This window comes from Rhopalosiphum maidis, chromosome 2, assembly GCF_003676215.2.
Source record: "Rhopalosiphum maidis isolate BTI-1 chromosome 2, ASM367621v3, whole genome shotgun sequence".
Lineage (NCBI taxonomy): Eukaryota > Metazoa > Arthropoda > Insecta > Hemiptera > Aphididae > Rhopalosiphum > Rhopalosiphum maidis.
Window position 1 is genome coordinate 35,727,664 of NC_040878.1, and position 18,149 is coordinate 35,745,812.

General features: G+C 29.7%; 1 protein-coding gene across 1 annotated transcript in view; it reads right to left on the reverse strand.

Moving 5' to 3' along the window:
* Window positions 1–18,149, reverse strand: part of LOC113553271 (heterogeneous nuclear ribonucleoprotein C-like 3) — a 119,717-nt gene that overhangs the window by 17,258 nt on the left and 84,310 nt on the right. Inside the window, exons 4-5 of the mRNA XM_026956511.1 lie at window positions 14,067–14,145; window positions 5,528–5,545 (exon numbers count right to left, since the gene is read on the reverse strand). Of these exons, the coding sequence (XP_026812312.1) occupies window positions 5,528–5,545; window positions 14,067–14,145 (97 nt within the window). The remainder of the gene's footprint in view (window positions 1–5,527; window positions 5,546–14,066; window positions 14,146–18,149) is intronic.

Sequence of the window (18,149 nt, forward strand, 5' to 3'; positions counted from 1 at the left end):
TTAGGGCTGTGCGATTATTTTTAACGAATCATAAAAAATCGGTTATCGATTGAAAAAATACAACGCTGAGCGGTACAGTTATGCACAGTTAATATGTCGTAAATATCATCTATACACAAAATCAAAATAGTTATTGATCCTCACGCTAAATTTTATCATTATAGGTAAACAAATTTAACACGAATGAATTTTGTACGGCCAACAAAGTGCACAGGGTTAAGCTAGTACTATATATATTATAACAGCCAATCGTTAAATAAAAATTACTCAATTTTCGCAAAATACTCATTATAGTTATTTTCTTAATCTAAACTTATAATATTATATATGTTTTTATTATTTTGATTTAAAATAAGCAAGAGTAAATTATTGTAATGAAAAAAATCATTTATTTATTTCATTTATTTAAATCATGTATGTTATTTAATTATTTTTGATAATGGAAACCGTTATTATAAAACTATCTTATAATACTTATAAGAGTACTTAAGTACTTATTTCAAACAATTTAATTTAAAATTATTATAATAGTTTCAATAAAAAGATATATTTTCATGATTTACCTGTGCGTTTTTAGAATATAGTTTAGATTAAGTGATGGGTGCGGCATACAACGGACAATCCATTCATAAATTGTTAAAAATGTTTCACTATGTTTGTGAATTAAACTGTTTTTTTTTTTATTAAAAAACAAATACCACAATGAAGCTAAGTCACGAGAAATCAAAAAAAAACCACTAGTTGTCCACTCTGTATACACAACTACGCAAGAACAACTATTTTAATATTATGCACGATGTACCACTGTGTGCATTATATTTTGTATTATGATCGTTCGTTTTTAAAATTCATTTTTTCGCTTTACCCATCGACGCATGATATACGTGGCCGCTCCTCGATCCGCACAGGCTTTTGAACAAAACCTATTATCGTCTTGTACATGCACCGGTGCAGCGTGTAGTCGTTAATAATTACGAAAGTTACACGAGTTTTAGAGAGTAAATTTACTGACGAATTTGAAACGGTCCGCGGCTTCTGCAGTATCAGGGGTGGTGCACATCTACACACGTCTGTACAGTACAAATACCTATATGTATAGTAACATATACTCATGTGTACATACCACACGTAGTGTGTCTGTGGGTGTGAGGCTGCAAGGGGCGCGGTAGATACGCTAACGAACGTCGTTTATCTGGCTCGACAGTCCGTAACTAATGTAACATAATAGCTAGCCGGGACGGTGGATCGGTAAGGGATGTGGAGGGGGTGAAATTTTGCCATAATGTAGTCGCGACCGCTATACCATTGTCGTCGAATCCGCCATATCCCTCCCACCTGCTTCCGCTTGTTTCCGAGTTAAACTTTTATCGCACAAGTTTTGCTGTCGACGCCGCCACCGTTGCCGCCACTGATCGGGCGCAAACTACACTCACGACCACATACACGCGTAGAGTCGATGTGAAAAGTGACGTGTGAATATATTATACATATTATAGTAACTACCTATAACTATGATTCAAAAAAATTGCAAAAAAAAACTTTTATTGATAGCGAAAATGTAATTAATATGATAGTATGAAAAGATAGGTATTTAAAAAATATTAATATATAGTGTATAATAAATACCTACATCAGATGTTAAAACTAACACAATTGAGGCTCATTTTATAATATTCGGGTGTTTTTACAGATACTGTCAGATACAGATATTTTTTTTTACGTGTGATACGACATTACGAGTTTCTACTCAAATTTCTTAATCACAAACACTCTTTACAAGTTACAAAGAAACTACATAACACGAGTAATAAGTCAACTTAAAGGATCGTATACTGTTTAAATGACAATTTAAATTTATATTATTTAAACCAAGAACACCAATAAATATATAAAATAATGTTAAATTTATTTTATAAAATATTTTAATAATTCTAAAGAGGCGCTTTTACGTTAAATTAAAATTAAATAATGTTACAACTTAATAATTATAATATAATCTAATTTTTATTTAAATGTTTAAATTTAATAATATTATAAAAATCTTTGTTGTGAAATTAATTGTAAACTTTATTGGTTTTATTTTTATATAACGTTTGGTTAGAACTTATAATATAATATATCGAAGCCTTAGATTTAAAATTAAAGAAACACATTTAGGTACTTTAGTGATTTTACGTTTAATGCTTTAAATATTGTAAGGTGGTAAACGAAATTACCAATTAGTTACGGTGGCATCTATTGCTAAAATGTATTCACACCGAGTAAGACACGAAACTTCGTTTAAAGAAATGTCTAGACTAATTAATGGTTTATAGGATGACTGTTATATATTTAGCACAGAAAAAACATGTTTCGGGCTTTAAAACTCACTAACCAATCTTGTTCCAAGTTAAATTCCAATAAGAAATCCTATAATTTTCAAACACTTCAAAATCCCTGTTCAAAAATCGGTATACAGTATACACTTTATTTCCATCAGTATAAATAAGACTAATAATCAATTATTTTGGAACATAAATTTTATGCGTAAATAGTTGTTACAATATACAATTTTTAATTCGACCGTGTTACGTGATTAGATAATATTGCACTCAAACTTTAAAACTATTGTGTCTACATTACCGATTATTTTAATATTGCTTATTTTTATATCTAACACAATATTATATTTTATTGAATTATTTTACATTATGACGCAATGGTACACTATACTATAACTAATTTGATTATTTAATATGTTGAACTTAGGTTTAATAAACTTGAAATTGTTTTTTTTTTTTTTAACTGCTTGTTTAGACAAATTGTACGATAAAAATAAAATTGTTTGATATAAATTTATATTTAATTTATAGTATAAAACTTTTTTTTTCAAACATACTAAATATTGAATTCGATTATTGTTGAAAATCATGACCAGATGGGACACTATCCCTTTTTCAATCTCAATCGTCAATATTCAAGCTATTTTAATTTAATAATAACATTTTTATCACCTAAATACGTGCAAAAAATGTTACTAATAATATACAGGTACCTCGAATTTCAAAAATTAAAAAACTAATAACCTTCAAAATTGTTTTCAGTAACATATTATCATTATATTGTTGTTAAAAAATCTAAAAATACACTCGTAGGTAGTAAATTTTATCAATTATACTTTCTAATACATTCTATAATATCGCATTTAACGTGCATTGTCACCTTAAAAAAATACAGTTAAGGTGTGTGTACTCGTGTAGTTGTATACTATTAAATACAAATTTGAAGTTATCCAATATTAGAAACAGTTATTTTTAATAAGTGCAAATAAATAGACATACTTTTCGATCTCGTTTTAAACTAATAAACTAAAACATAAAGTATTAGCATAATATTATATGATTTGCATTCTTCAGATAAAATATACTTTGCGTATTACTATAAGGTATGCATATAATATATTTTATGTATATTCATAATTTTGAGAAGCAAATAAACTTTTATAGACGTATATCACTTAACGTTTGGCGGCTCCACTGCCGCGTTGAAGTTGTGTGTGTACAAGCCAAAACAAAAAAAATGAATAAAAAAAAAAAAATGAAAAACGACACCTTTTTCCGAAACCACCCTCGTTGATCGAAGCGTATCAGCTTCGATCCATTAGGGTCGAAGTGGTACAAAGGCGAACGTCTTGAATTCAATTAGGTTTAAATAATGTCTCGTCAGCACTCCAAACGGAAAAGAGCGTTTTCGGATTGTCTGTTTTGAATAATAGATTTTTATTATTTATTTAGTTATTTTTTATTTCTTCTGTTGCGCCTCGAAATAGCTGTGTTCTCGTGCACCGCATAATTCACTCTTTGCGTCCTCGCCATTACCGCCACAACGGGTTTTCACGTTAGAAATGCTGATGAAAATTCAACGTATACAGTTTCGTTCACCTTTTGCATATTTACAGACTCCTACGTTCATTTCACACTCTTAACGACTGCATTGTTCTTAGATCGCCTTCCTTTTCTCTCTGCATCCCCTCTCGTCCACAGGTTCCGCTGCATATTTCTGTGGTATACCGCTCTCTCGCCATCCGTTCGTCATTGAAACTAGGAAGTTTCGAATTGAAAACATTTTCGAAATATTACGATATTACGCGTCTAAAACGAATTAAAAACACCGCACGGTGTGCCGGGCTGTCGTCGCTTTGTTCACGTTCAAGACACCGCAAAATCGAATTCCTAGTCTAATTGCACACGAAATACGAATATCTATTAATACGAATCCACATCGCTCGCCAACCGCGACTTTTGCCGTAACCGTAGCGTATAATAATACCACGCGGTTAGAATAATGTCGTAGATGCATACCCTCATCGTCATCCATCATCGAACGAAAGAGAGAAACTCATAAATATTCAAAAGTTTTTCTTGGTCGACTTTTATGCTGACAGCCGTACCGACCCCATCTCGACATACAAACACACACACACACACACACATATATATATATAATATATACACATACACAATATACATTATTAAACATCACGGTAAGAGTTGTGGTAATATGTACACACTGCACTTGTGTGACAGCAATCAAACGACTTATTGCCAATTTTTCATCTCAACATTAGGTACCTAAAGTATTTGTTATTATTATTTTTATTTTTTTTCCTCTGCGTTTCGTCGATAAACAAACTTGCAGAAGTATGCTTTATCATCAAAATTGACGTTTATATTATTACACTGATATAAAAACGGTAATATTGTAGTAATAATACTAATATTGCGTTTAGCATGTTGCGGTGAACTATAGTAAATAACGAAGAGATGTAAAATGTAGTCAAGAACGATACTAAGATTCTGTTAAGTGTTCGCTATTTATTTGATTTTTATGAGATCTACTACGCATTGAATAAATATTATAGACATTAAAAAATATTTGTATTTATATTAAAAGTGCAACACATCTTTGAAAAATCTTTAAACGAGGACAAAATATTTTTTTTATCATTTATATAAGAATGAAAATTCTCGCAAAATAAGTATTATTATTTTGAATCTCGGTGTCCACCTTCGATGTTATTATAACGAAATTATTTTTTATTACATACAATTTTAGATTTCAATTTATGATCTTTATTATGAGACGAAAATCTTTTCATTCTCCTGAATGGCAAACGAGTCTCGTCAAAAATTGATTTTCTTCAGGCGACAAAACGTAATATGAGAGGAAAAAAGTTGGCTGTGCAAGAAAAGTGCGTAGAGTTATTATTTTCGGCATGATAAAAAGTTGCCTCCGGAGTATTTTAAACGGGTTTTCGAAAAAACGACCCCTAACAGAGTAACTATTTAAATTCACTGAAACTTATATTCGGTTTCTCACTTTATTATTTTTATTTTTACTTAAACTTCAATTTTATATCATCATCTGTGCCGTAGTTTTGGTACGGGAAAGCTGACACGACGAGGTAATCGATTTCTTTCAAACAGCTATACACACTGAAGTTATAATTTAGTTTTTTTTAAATATAATATAAAAGTATGTATCCTACCTGTTGTAATAATATTCCCTGAAACAAAAAAAAAAAAACAATAACATAAAAACAAAATAAATATAATCAGTTTATGAACAATATATATTATACTAAAGGTTTATGCGTGTATTATAATGTTGTAAAATATAATAATATACAATATATAAGGTTAATAACACGAAAACATGTTTGAATTACATTACATATAATTTAGGAGCTAGACGTTATTAAACATGATGGGAGATGATACATTTTAAACAATAGCTCTACACTCGAGGGAATAATCGTAATCGCAGTAAATTAAGCAGCGTGAAAAGATAGTCCATCGGGGATTAAGTATCTACACCAAGTGCCTACCCTAGCCTGTAATAATACGCGCTTACAGTTGATACAATATCCGTATAGTTCGTGAAGTATTGAAAATGTTAATGTACACGTATTAGACATGATATACTCGCGTTTTAATACGAGAGAGAAGTATCATATGTTCGACCATCGCGGCATTGTATGAAAAATAACAGAATATAATATCGACTAACATTGATTTTAATAGATACTCAATACCTCACTATATAATATAAATACAATGCGGTTGGAAAAACAGAAAGTAATAGACATAATTAGAGGACTGATTATTATGTACACATTTAAGTTTTATACATTTATAAAATATTATGTAATGATTATGGAATAGTTCCTATTTTAATCATTAGATATCTGTACGTCACAATTTGCCGGTTTTTGGTGTTATAATATAATAAAACGTGTAATGCTATAATATTATGTACATTGTACATAGCTTATGCGTATTACTTGATGAATTATATTATAAGCATATAATTTTGTTGTTAAAGTTTCTCAGTGTCAATTCAAAGGTTATCGCTTTATGACGAGATTTTATATATTACTTATCGTTAGTTCACTTCCCTTTATTACGAAGCTGCCAGTTTCAGGAGAGTCAGTCTTGGTTTTGGGTTTTTTTTTTTATAAATATAAAAACTGAACGCGGTGACAGTATTAGAGCGTAAGCTTCGGGATTTTCCATTAAAAAAAAATATTTATTGTCTTGTGAATTCCCGGTTTTCTACGAGCTACCCGGCACGTCTTACCACAACGTATTGTGCGAAACGTGTACGTGACTAGCCCCCAAAAGTGTGTATGAAGACCGTGGCAATGAAAATATTGCATGTTGTACCGACACGCTTCGGGTCTGAAATTGAAAAGTGGGTGCAACGTAATACATTTGTCAAACCATATTTAAGACACTTCTTGCTCCCCACCACCAACATTTTTGTTATTTCGGTTCACGCGCTAATGCTCAAAATTCTGTTTACTGGATCGCAATACAATAAACGAAATCGAATATTTTATGGATGATACAGCCGTAGATGTCGACGTCCCGGGTCTTATTATTATTGTTGTTGTTAGAAACGCCACGCTATGTTTGACGAGACTCTTTGCCTAAGTATGTTTGCGTTAATTATCTACAATGCGGCGATGGTCGAGTGGTGCGACAATAATGCGTTATGTTTTGTAGGTATATAAGGCCGGGTGTTGCGGGCACAAAAAGCATAGTTTCTGAAGACGACTAAGACACGAGTCGAGTGTCGAAGTCGTAAGTATGGGCGCTAGTGATGTTTGAACGGGTAAAACCACCTGTGCGTGACTCCAAAAACCCTTGCCCCTATATCCTTTACACGCGGTTTTGCTTCTTTCCCAACCACCGACTCCCTGCACTCTCAAGTTATTATATTATAGGCTCTCGACGGTATATTTTCCGTATTTACTGTACGTATATAGGTACGCAGCAGTGGCTGTGCAAGGTGCGAGTCGGTGTTGTCGTCGTAGCGGCAAGTTTTGTCAACAAGAAAGGATAGACCTGCTTAAGGCAGATAAGGCGTCAAAATATTCCTCAACGTTTTAATGAACACAACCCTTCGTTTTGAATGGAGGGAGGGGGGGTGACTGCGTATGTACACATCTGGTATCGCCATCACCGTGGAGCCGTGGGGGGGATGTAATAGAAATTAACGAGTGTCGTTTATCGTTTCAAAGGTGTGTATATATTTTATATAATATATATATATATATTATATTATCTACTTACGGTACGAGCGTTAATTTTTTTTTATTACTATTATAAATTTCTTTGTCGTATTTTATAAAAATAGCTCGAAAGTCGAGACATTTTTTTCATCGATATCCCATTTTTCCTTTGGCACGAAAAATGATGTCGTCGGAAACCTTATGTGAAAAACGTGAAAATAATCTACATAGGAACATAATTATAATAAAGGAAATATGGCTTTTAAACGCTTATACCTGTATCGCTGTATGAAATGCATAGAGTCGCAATAAAAGCAAACGCGTAATTCAAACGATATAATTGATGGGAGCAATCGATTCGACGGTGAACGTGGCAAGAATAAATTATGAGTAAAGGGAAATGGTTTTTAAAATTGTATATGAGTTTGAAATGAAACTAGGGCATGATAAAGGCTATGCTGTAGATAAAAGAATATTAAGGAAATATGCGAGTGTGGAATAATATACATAAAATATTCAAAGGCGGAAAAATATATATTTATGTGAATTGCTGGATAATGAAATTTCTTTGTTACGAAAAAAAACAATGGAATATTAAAATAGTCTGTGAAAATTAAAGGAAACATATATTGTCTTAACTATGGTGAAATGATGACTAAGAGAATCAGCATAATTGATGATAATATACATAATATCAATAGAAATAGAAAACGGTAAGAATGTAACATTTTTAACGATATAAACGTTTGCAAAACTTGTGTTTGATGAGTACACGTACATTTTGCTAAATACTTTAAAGATGTTATTGTCACGCTATATCAGACTAGTAATTATTCATTTTATTTTAGAATGCTATGACATATAACGAGGAAAAAAAAACATTTTACATCGTCCATTATTGTAGACCGTTGATAATGTAATAGCAGCTGTAATGTTAATAGTGTGGTTATATTCAGTACAGATGTTAAGAGGTCTCTTTCGAATCTGAGTTCGGTTAATGTGTAAAGTTAATAGAGGACTTGTGCAACATTTGAAGCAAAAATTATACGTATTAAGTGTAGGTCTGTGTATTTTCTATTTGGCGAGATTACAATAGACGTAAAAGTAACGAACCGTCAGTGATCAGCGTTCGTTCCGATATCTGTATTTTAGCGGTAACACGAAATACATTATGGACACATTAAATTAATATAATATCGATTATAGAAAGCTATGAATAGTATGATACGCCGAGGACCATTGTGCACGTCCAAGACCGAAGACCATCGTCAAAATATTTATAAATTTTTGTCAATTAAAATAAATATAAAATAGTTATAACTGTACAATTTTAAGTTTAAATAAATAAATAAAATTACTGTATTTATAAAAACATATAAGTTGGTACTATAAATTATTAATCAAATAGTTTCTATGGTAAGCGAACATTAGGTTTATCACATGTGTGTGTAGACGTTTATCATGATTTTAAATTATTTATTATTATTATTTTAGAATAAAGTATTATGACATTGTATTTTAACTTTAATTTGTATTATCGATTATGATTTGTTAATTATTTTTATAAATTTATTACTCATATTATTTCATAAAAATATATTATGTTATTAATAAAACTATGAATTATTTCGATTTCTGTGATAAATATTATGGATAATAAATGTAATTTTGTGTTAAATTTAATATTAATAAATATTTATTCACTTAATATATTCATTTAAATCTCAATATATATATATATATTAATTTATTATGGATCTTTAAATTTTTAATATTAAAAATTTACACAAATAAAACGAGAGGAAATTTTCATTTCAATAAATAATACTTATTAATTTATGTTTTATCTTTATACTTGAACACATTTATATTCTTAATTCAAACGTTTCGATTTTTTAAAATTTCAATAATTTCAATAAATAATGTCAAAAAATTGATTATATTAATTTATATTTATAATATTTAATGATTCAGATAAACGAAACATATATTTACATAAATCGATACATTATACTATAAAAGTAAATATACTATGTAAATTGTAAATGTATAATTTATTTATAATAAATATGATAAGGAAATATTTTAAATCATTTCAATCAACGATGTATTAATATCTTAATAACTGAAAATAACAAAATCTAAGTTTATATTACAGAACAAAAAAAAAGGTTGTGAACGGGTATAAAGTTATAAGTTTAACAGATCATCAAATGATGGTCAATAATAATTATATATGTATTAAAAATAGAGATGACGTGAAATCGTGTTTGTATTAGGGTTTTTTAAAAAGTATTATCATACACTGTATTTAGTTATTTGATCAAAAACAATCGATGGATTTTTCGGCTCATTTTATCGAAATATTTTAATAATGCGTTTCTTCTATAGTCTGTGTAGATAGTTTATTAATGGGTTTGGCTTACCATCGCACAAATGACCTTTTAACGACAACTGTTAATTTTGACGAGCAAGTTTTAAATGAGCTTATAAGAGTTCCTAAAATAGATTTTAAAATAATAATAATAATAAAAACAACATTTTACACGGTTTCTGCGTGCTTTCGGCAGTTGTCTGTATTGTTTATTAATTTATTATATTTATTTAGTACCTACGAATTCGTTAATAATTTCTACCGACCTTATTCTAGTAATCGCATAATTTAAATTTAAGTCCTACACCGCCGCATACTGGCTATAAAATATAATATTCCAGAAAATTCTCACTTGGAATAAAATTCAGTTATCCACCTCGGTTTCCGTAGTCAATGGTGTTTTTTTTTTTAGAGTTCCAGTCTTTCAGACTAGAACAAAAAAAAGAAGGACGATGAATGAATTAAAAATCCCACGGCACATGGTCTCGTGGGAAATCACAGTTGCCCTCAAAAAACCTGATTTTTTTATTTCATTTTGGAGGTTGGTTTTATCTTTGCTACATTATTTACCTATGGAATTCTGCTTTGCTAAAAACGCAATATACCCACACAATACCCGCGTAGTAATTACCCCGTGTAACGACACCAAACCCTCTTTATTTTATTTTATTTTTTTTAATACAATTGGACTTTATCTGAAATTGAATACACTGTAGAGCCATCAACGAATGAACGGGGTTTTTTCACGAGGAGTTATCTGACCGCCAAATTATATAAGTATCTTTGTCGGGTACAAAAAAAGCCATGTTTTTATTTTTATTTTTCAGTGCTGTGACGCCACGACACGATTATTATTTTGTAATATTTTAAGAAAGGGTCTAGAAAAAGGTATTTGTAACAATAACATTCACTGTTGATAAAGTAATAAAATTGAACAATGCCAAAAACATATAACAATAACGATACTATACACCGAAATTACATGTTATGAATTCTACAGTAATAGTAACATTTCTAAATACCTAACCTTAAAGTTCAATGAAATATTTTTATAATATTTAGTTAAGTACAAAAATAATTATTAAAATATAAGTAATTAATCTATTAAATTAATAATGTAACTGTTTTAAACCATAAGTTTACTGTGGATATGTTCATGTCAAAAGAGAGGTACTCTTCATTAAAACGTTTCAATATCTATAGTTCTTAAATTGATTAGCTGCGGCAAAAGTTTTTATCACTGACAATTTCCAAGGGACGAAAAGTCTATTATAACTTTTGTCATTGATAGCATTATGTTTCTAACTATGACCCGAGAAATTAAATTTTCATTAAATATAATATTTTAATAACAAAAAATATAAAGAATCTTGTATTTTTTAATAAAGTATATATAATAGTAATTGTCGAAAGATAATAATTTTTCTCACTGACAAAAACAAACGAGTGATTGGAATGGGCGTGCTTAAAAAATAAATTATACAATTTTAAATCACTAAATACTAAATTAGTATGTACCATTACCTATAGTACTTACTCATATAAAATAATCATATATTATGTTTATATAAAAAATTACTTTTCAGGGTTAAGTTCCTGGTTAATTCGTTGATTGACTTTTCCAACCCCAGTCAAACATAATAAATATCTGAAAGTTAAATGTATTCCTACTATGTGAATGTAGTTAATTCAGATATAAATTTACTTTCACAGTCCCACGAATTATAAATAAATAATAATATAGAATAAGATTTTTGTGTTCGACACTTAATTTGATATCACGTCGTTAGAAAAATGTCTGATTGTCTGATGTAAAAAAATATAATTATACAAAACAAATTGCATACTATGAACATAATATTAGTTAAGTGAATTTTCATAATACATATATTTAATATATTATGTTTATGGTTTATAAGTTATGATAAAAAAATTATGAAGTGTACAATTCATAAAACGTAGACAAGAGCATAACTATTTACTATTACGTAGTTTACGACTATACCTGTTTCAGGTATACCATAAACATCAAAATTTAATTGTTGGAATTTTTAAATATTTTTGAAAACCATACATCGTTACTTTGTGCTACTTGAAAACAATAGTAATTAATATAAATCTATTAAAAATCGTAATTTGTTAAAATGATTCAAATATAATAAATATTATATCGTATCTAATATTATACATTTTTGTGAACGATTTTCAAGGACTAATACCGTTAATAAAACAATTTAACAACTGCAAACTTATCATTCAAATTTTTAATGTTCATACAAATATTCTTTCAAATAATTTACAATAATAAAGGAGTATTCTCATCTGAAAAATAGAAGTTTCTATAAAAAAAATCTTAAGAATTTTAAAATATTTATAAATTCTCAAAAATCGGAATTTGAATAAATTTATTTAAAAATTAAAAATTAGGATGAATAGTATGCACTATTATAAGAATATTTAAGGTATTACTGAAATAATTCGTAGTTAATAGTTGATATTTGTTTTATTTTATTTATTTAATGTATTGTGATTTAATCTTACTATTTATATGAATTTTAAATACTGAGCTTTACCAACAAATTTATCGATTTTATAATAATATATTTTTAGTTTTAATTTAGTTTTGTCTGTTATTGCAATTCCTAGTAGAAGACTGAAGGAGTGCTCAAAAAGTTTCCTAAATACCTCTTTTTTATTACAAGATTTATTTTTGTTATTTATAGTTATAATTCATAAAGTTCATAATTTTAATAATTTGATGTTTATTTTTATTTTGATGATTATTGATGTTAAAATTCAAAAATAATACAGATTTTAAGTTGGAACTCATAAACATATTATATTATTATAGGTATCCTGTAATTTTAAACAGCTTAAAGTTATAAGTTAATATTATGACATAATACAAAATTGTATCCATGTCTGTAATAAAGTTATACTATTTTAAAGTTGTAACCTTAAGATTTTTAATAGTTCAAACCAGTACATACATGAACTACAGTGTAGTATAATTTTAATTATTAACAGTAGAGATATTTAAACAATTACTAGCATATGTATACAAATATTTAACAGTTTCACAGCCTTGCAATTAAACCAATCAACTTTTATCATATTAAATTATACACTGTGATATTTTTTTTTACATTTACCATACTGCAGCGGTGTAGTCGTATATTATATAGGTAGTTGAATAAAAATTTTACTACAGCTCTGACGAATAACCCTAACCCTAACCTATCATTGGGTTAACGCGAATACGTCATACAAACGGCGCGCGTATTTGGTTCTGAGTCGGTGTAATGATATCATATTATTGTGACGTAGGTATCTATATTTTAGCATTATATCTGTGTGTACTTCTATGCCATGACATCGCCGTACATACATTTACGTATGCGTATACATCAAACACCTCGATGAAGACGTTTGATCATCGTTAGAACTTAGAGCCACAAGCGTGTATGCGCGCAACAAATGAAAATAATGATTATATTATTTATATTATATTATTATTGTATTGGTCTAGTAGATACGCGGGCGCACACCCGTGAAGATTGCTGTCGGTCTCGGACTTATAATGTGGATCACGGATCGCAGCGGTCCCTGCGGACGGAACCCCCGCGTTTCGATACGCCGGATATCCGGTATAATATTTCGCTGGGTTTATTACGACTTCGCATTTGGCGCAGGTACACACAAACACACACACACATATATGTGTGTATGTGTGTGTGTGTGTGTGTGTGTGTGTGTAGGTCGATAAGCTATTATATCTGGGGTAGGTATAACTCCACCGAGAACGAGATACTAATAAAATATCGTAGAAAAATTGGCCAACTTTTGTTATTATTCGGCGGGTACGGGCGAGGGGCGCACGCAAGAAATTTATATGGCCCGTGATTGGGTTAGGAAAACACTATTGTCGACGGAAACCATCTCGTAGTATATATAATACTATATATTGTGTGTGGGTTAGGTACCTATAACGGTCGTAATAATATAAAAATATATAACATGTAAAGCGGCACCGTGCGGATTGATGGATGATAAGAACTAAGATATTAGGATAAAAATGAAGACGAAAGAGGAATATAATAATAACAAAATGGACAAAAAACAAATTACTTTACTTACCAGTCGTTTCCGGTTTTCGATAAGTTTTGCCTTTTCCTACCGGTCTGGTGTGGTTTCGGTTCGGCCACTAGGTTTACGTCTGAAAAAAAATCGTGAAACAGACACAAAAATATATATAAGTCTGTCTCCAAAACACGGTTTCGTATACAAAAGTCAAAAAGACTCGGGCGTTTAATGAGTATTGGCAAAAAAAATCACAAAATAATAACAAAACAAATATGTGCATATTTGGAATGTGAAACAGTGCGAGTAACAGGTACAAAATAAAAATTAAATACACTCTGTCGTTGCAGCATATTCTATTATATATGTGCATATGTTTATCAAAATAGTTTCTACTTATTATAAAAAAATCGAGTTCGTTTTTCTACACAACAACTAAATAAACGTATAGAGTGTGTTCGGATGGCAATAACAACATTACCAAAAAAAAAAAAAAATCGTTATCGACTTAGCGCGGTAAATCAAAAATAATTTAAAAATATTCATATTATGTATCTTGTTGACTGAATAAAGTTATATTTTCACGTGTACTTATCTATTTCGATTCTTTGAACCACATTTCTGATATTAGTTATGTTGTACCATATTATTATCTATTAACGTGGTTTCACAATAGAATACATATGTAAGCAATCTACTAGTCTAGTGCAAATTTCCTGCAGTTGTATAGTTTTTAAACGACGGAATTCAAATGTCATAAAGGTTAATAGTCAATAATAATACAATGTTTTGCTATTGATTGTGATGGATATTCTTGACTTATTTTCTTAAACCGATATCAAATTCGAGTTTAAAAAGCTAACAACATTATACCAAATATATTTTAATATATACACCTGCGATCTGCATATCGTTTGAACGAAGTTTAATGGAAATCGCAGCTAAATTATTTTGAATCCATTTACACGAAACGTCTTTTAATTGATTGACTAATGACACTGATAACGATCGGTAGCAATCTCGAAACATCACCGAAAATGTACCTGTACAATTACTATTATAGTATTCATCGCCTCGTCGGTCGAAGGTTTTAATATTATTTCGCATTATAAAAAGATACACGTACAGCGTAAACAATGCAATATTATTACACGTGGATACAAATCCACTAACTATATAAAAACCTTTACACTCGTAAAAGGCATATTACTACGCGTGACAGACGTTGATGTTCTAGCGGTCGTCGTTCAATGATAAAAGATAATTCAGAGAAAAAAAAAATCCCTATTAAATTAGTTTGGTTGTCTGATGACGACTGGTAGATTGTATATACGACCGAAATGGCAAGGGGAAATCATAAAAATTATTTAATGTTGTAATAAATTCTTGTCAGCTATTTATGAGGTATTTAACGTTATTATATATATTTTATATGAGCTGGTATTTATTGAAACAAAAGAATATTATACACAGTATAATATAATACGGAAAAAACGAAGTGGGCATTGACAGAAAAAATTCAAAGGTTGCTAGGGTTTTTATTATAAGCCTTCGGTAATAATGCGGGAAAAAAGGAAATTAAAATTAGGGAGTCGACATACAATTTTACGTCTCGTTCTGATAACGCTTTGAACCGCATGTAGACTCTGAATAGTATACGTAATTGTAAATTCAAGCGTCTGTTAAACCCATTTAAATACAAGTGCAACAAATCCCTTTTCACAAGGTCCTCCTGCAGGAGACAGGACAACATCAAAGTGTATTTTTATTTTTAAATACCCCTGGAACCGTAATTAAAATGTACATGTTTTTCCATTAATATTCATTTTAATTTTAATTAAGTAAACAACCGAATAAAAAAAACGAACGACGGGATCGTGTTATATGTATTGTTGTAGCGATATACGCAGTTTGAAAAACAACAGTCAAACACGTGATTTTTTTTTTATGAACGCATTTTATTAAAGTATATAACCGTTCGACTCGACCCCGCAAAACTTAAAAAGAAACAGTATTTACTAATTGGCCACTCAATTGAACGTTTACTGAAGGTGGCTGTTATCTTTTTTAAAAACAAAACATACGTTGGTTCGACAATAGTACACGCGTTCCTTTTTAGCTTACAATTTAATTTTATACGAAATAGCTTTATCATATTATATTGTATTCGTATGTAAAAAGTAAATTTTAGTATTTTACTGAAACTCATTTTCTTTATATTATTGTAATAGTTGCGTTTTAACTGTTCTGGTCGTTCTGGAGACTTTAAACTTTATACCATTATATTATACTGTATTAAATTATAAAATATAAATTATAGTAGACTTATCACAATATAATTGCCTTTTTACCGAATCATACGTTAAATAAATAAAATTGTTTTTCCACAACATGGCAATTCGAATACATTTGCGACATAAGTTTAATAAGCAAACAAAATTAACTGTACTGAGTACATGCTATTTAGCAAGGGTGGACAACTGGCGGTTCGCGCTACATTTTAAATTACATCATACAATTTCATAGTCAATCGTCTATACTCTATGCTAAATTAAAATGCATATTTTTAATGACCTTTTTTTTTGCTCTCTTTAGAGAGCCATCTTTTTGGCCTGCTAAATTTTAATTTTCTAAAAATTCGCCCTCTAATAACTTTCAGTTGACCAACCTTACTGTATAGTATATTTGTATTTTTTTGTATTTTACAAGTAAATAATATTTTGTGAACAAACGATCTGTGAAACGAAAATGCATAATTTTATTCTATAAAACAGTGTTTTAATTAATTGTGTATTCAGTAACGCGTACGTGCCATAGTTTTAACGATGTATTTGATTTTCCAAAAATTAAAAGAAGTTTTGATTTTTTTTTCAAACAAAATTCTTGGTACAATTTAAACAAATTAAACTAATTTAAAATGTAAAAATACATTATGATAAACTGTTATTTGCATTGTTACCGTGCGCTCAGATTTAAAATAATCTGTTAAATTCTGAAACTATAAAACATTTTGTGTTTGGGCGTTAACACACATTATAGGTACACTAAATAGGTACCTTTATATTATATTTATCGCATATACGTGATTTATGACTTAAAAGAATATTGCGAATGTCATTTGACACACGTGATTTGTTACAGTGTGGCACCCCCTACCCACCTGCAATTTGCGCTTGGATTAAATGCAGTACATTAGTTTTCAATAAACACGTGTATCGGTCATTTGACCTTTTTGTGTACAGCGTTTCACTTTTAAACCGGCGGTGGGAACTTTAAGTTTAAACAGGCGTCTCAAAGGCAGACAGGAGATCGGAACAAATATAAAAATAAAAATCTGAACAAAAAAAGGGACAAACAACAAATCCATTTTCCCCTCATTTCTTCTTTTTATTTATTTATTTTTTTTTTTTTTTTGGTTTTCTGTGTTCTCGTTTCGTAGATTGACGTTTTTGTTTCTTAACGATTTTACCTGGAGGCATTAAACGAGATGTCAGTGCCAGAGCTAGCTCACTATATACTACTTTGGGAAAACATCCAAGGAATTGTATTTTGTTTGTTTTGTCCGGCTGTTCAATTAAAAACATCTATGATGCCTTTTATGTACACTGCGCATACCTCTGGAACTGCCGTAATTTACTCTACGAATACTTTTTAATAAAATTATTTTTTAGCTATATCGTTAGACGGGGAAAGTAGTTTATTGTAACTTCTGCAGGAGCATACTATCGTGTAAGCGACACATTGTCAGTTGAAAGTGGTGGTTTCGTTACAACTTAAAACATTTTTAAAAATATTACGACCGGCTCGGTTTAATTTATGAATGCGTATGATATTTCTTTAAATATTCGGTCTTCGCTTTTTATTCATAAAACTACTATTATAGCTATTAGCTAAGCTATAATAGTATGTGTATTACTACGCTTATATTATGTGATAAACGTACTAAATTTAAATGTGCAAAACTTGGCTTCTCGATTAATTAAATTTCTTTCTTCAGCTATAGTACATATACGTAGCTATAGTGCTATTGTCATATTGTAATTGTAATTTTATTCCTTGAAAGGAATGAATAAAAATACCCATTATAGTTTTGTTTAAATTGTCCATTATTTTTACTGTCAATGAAATGATGGCGCTTAT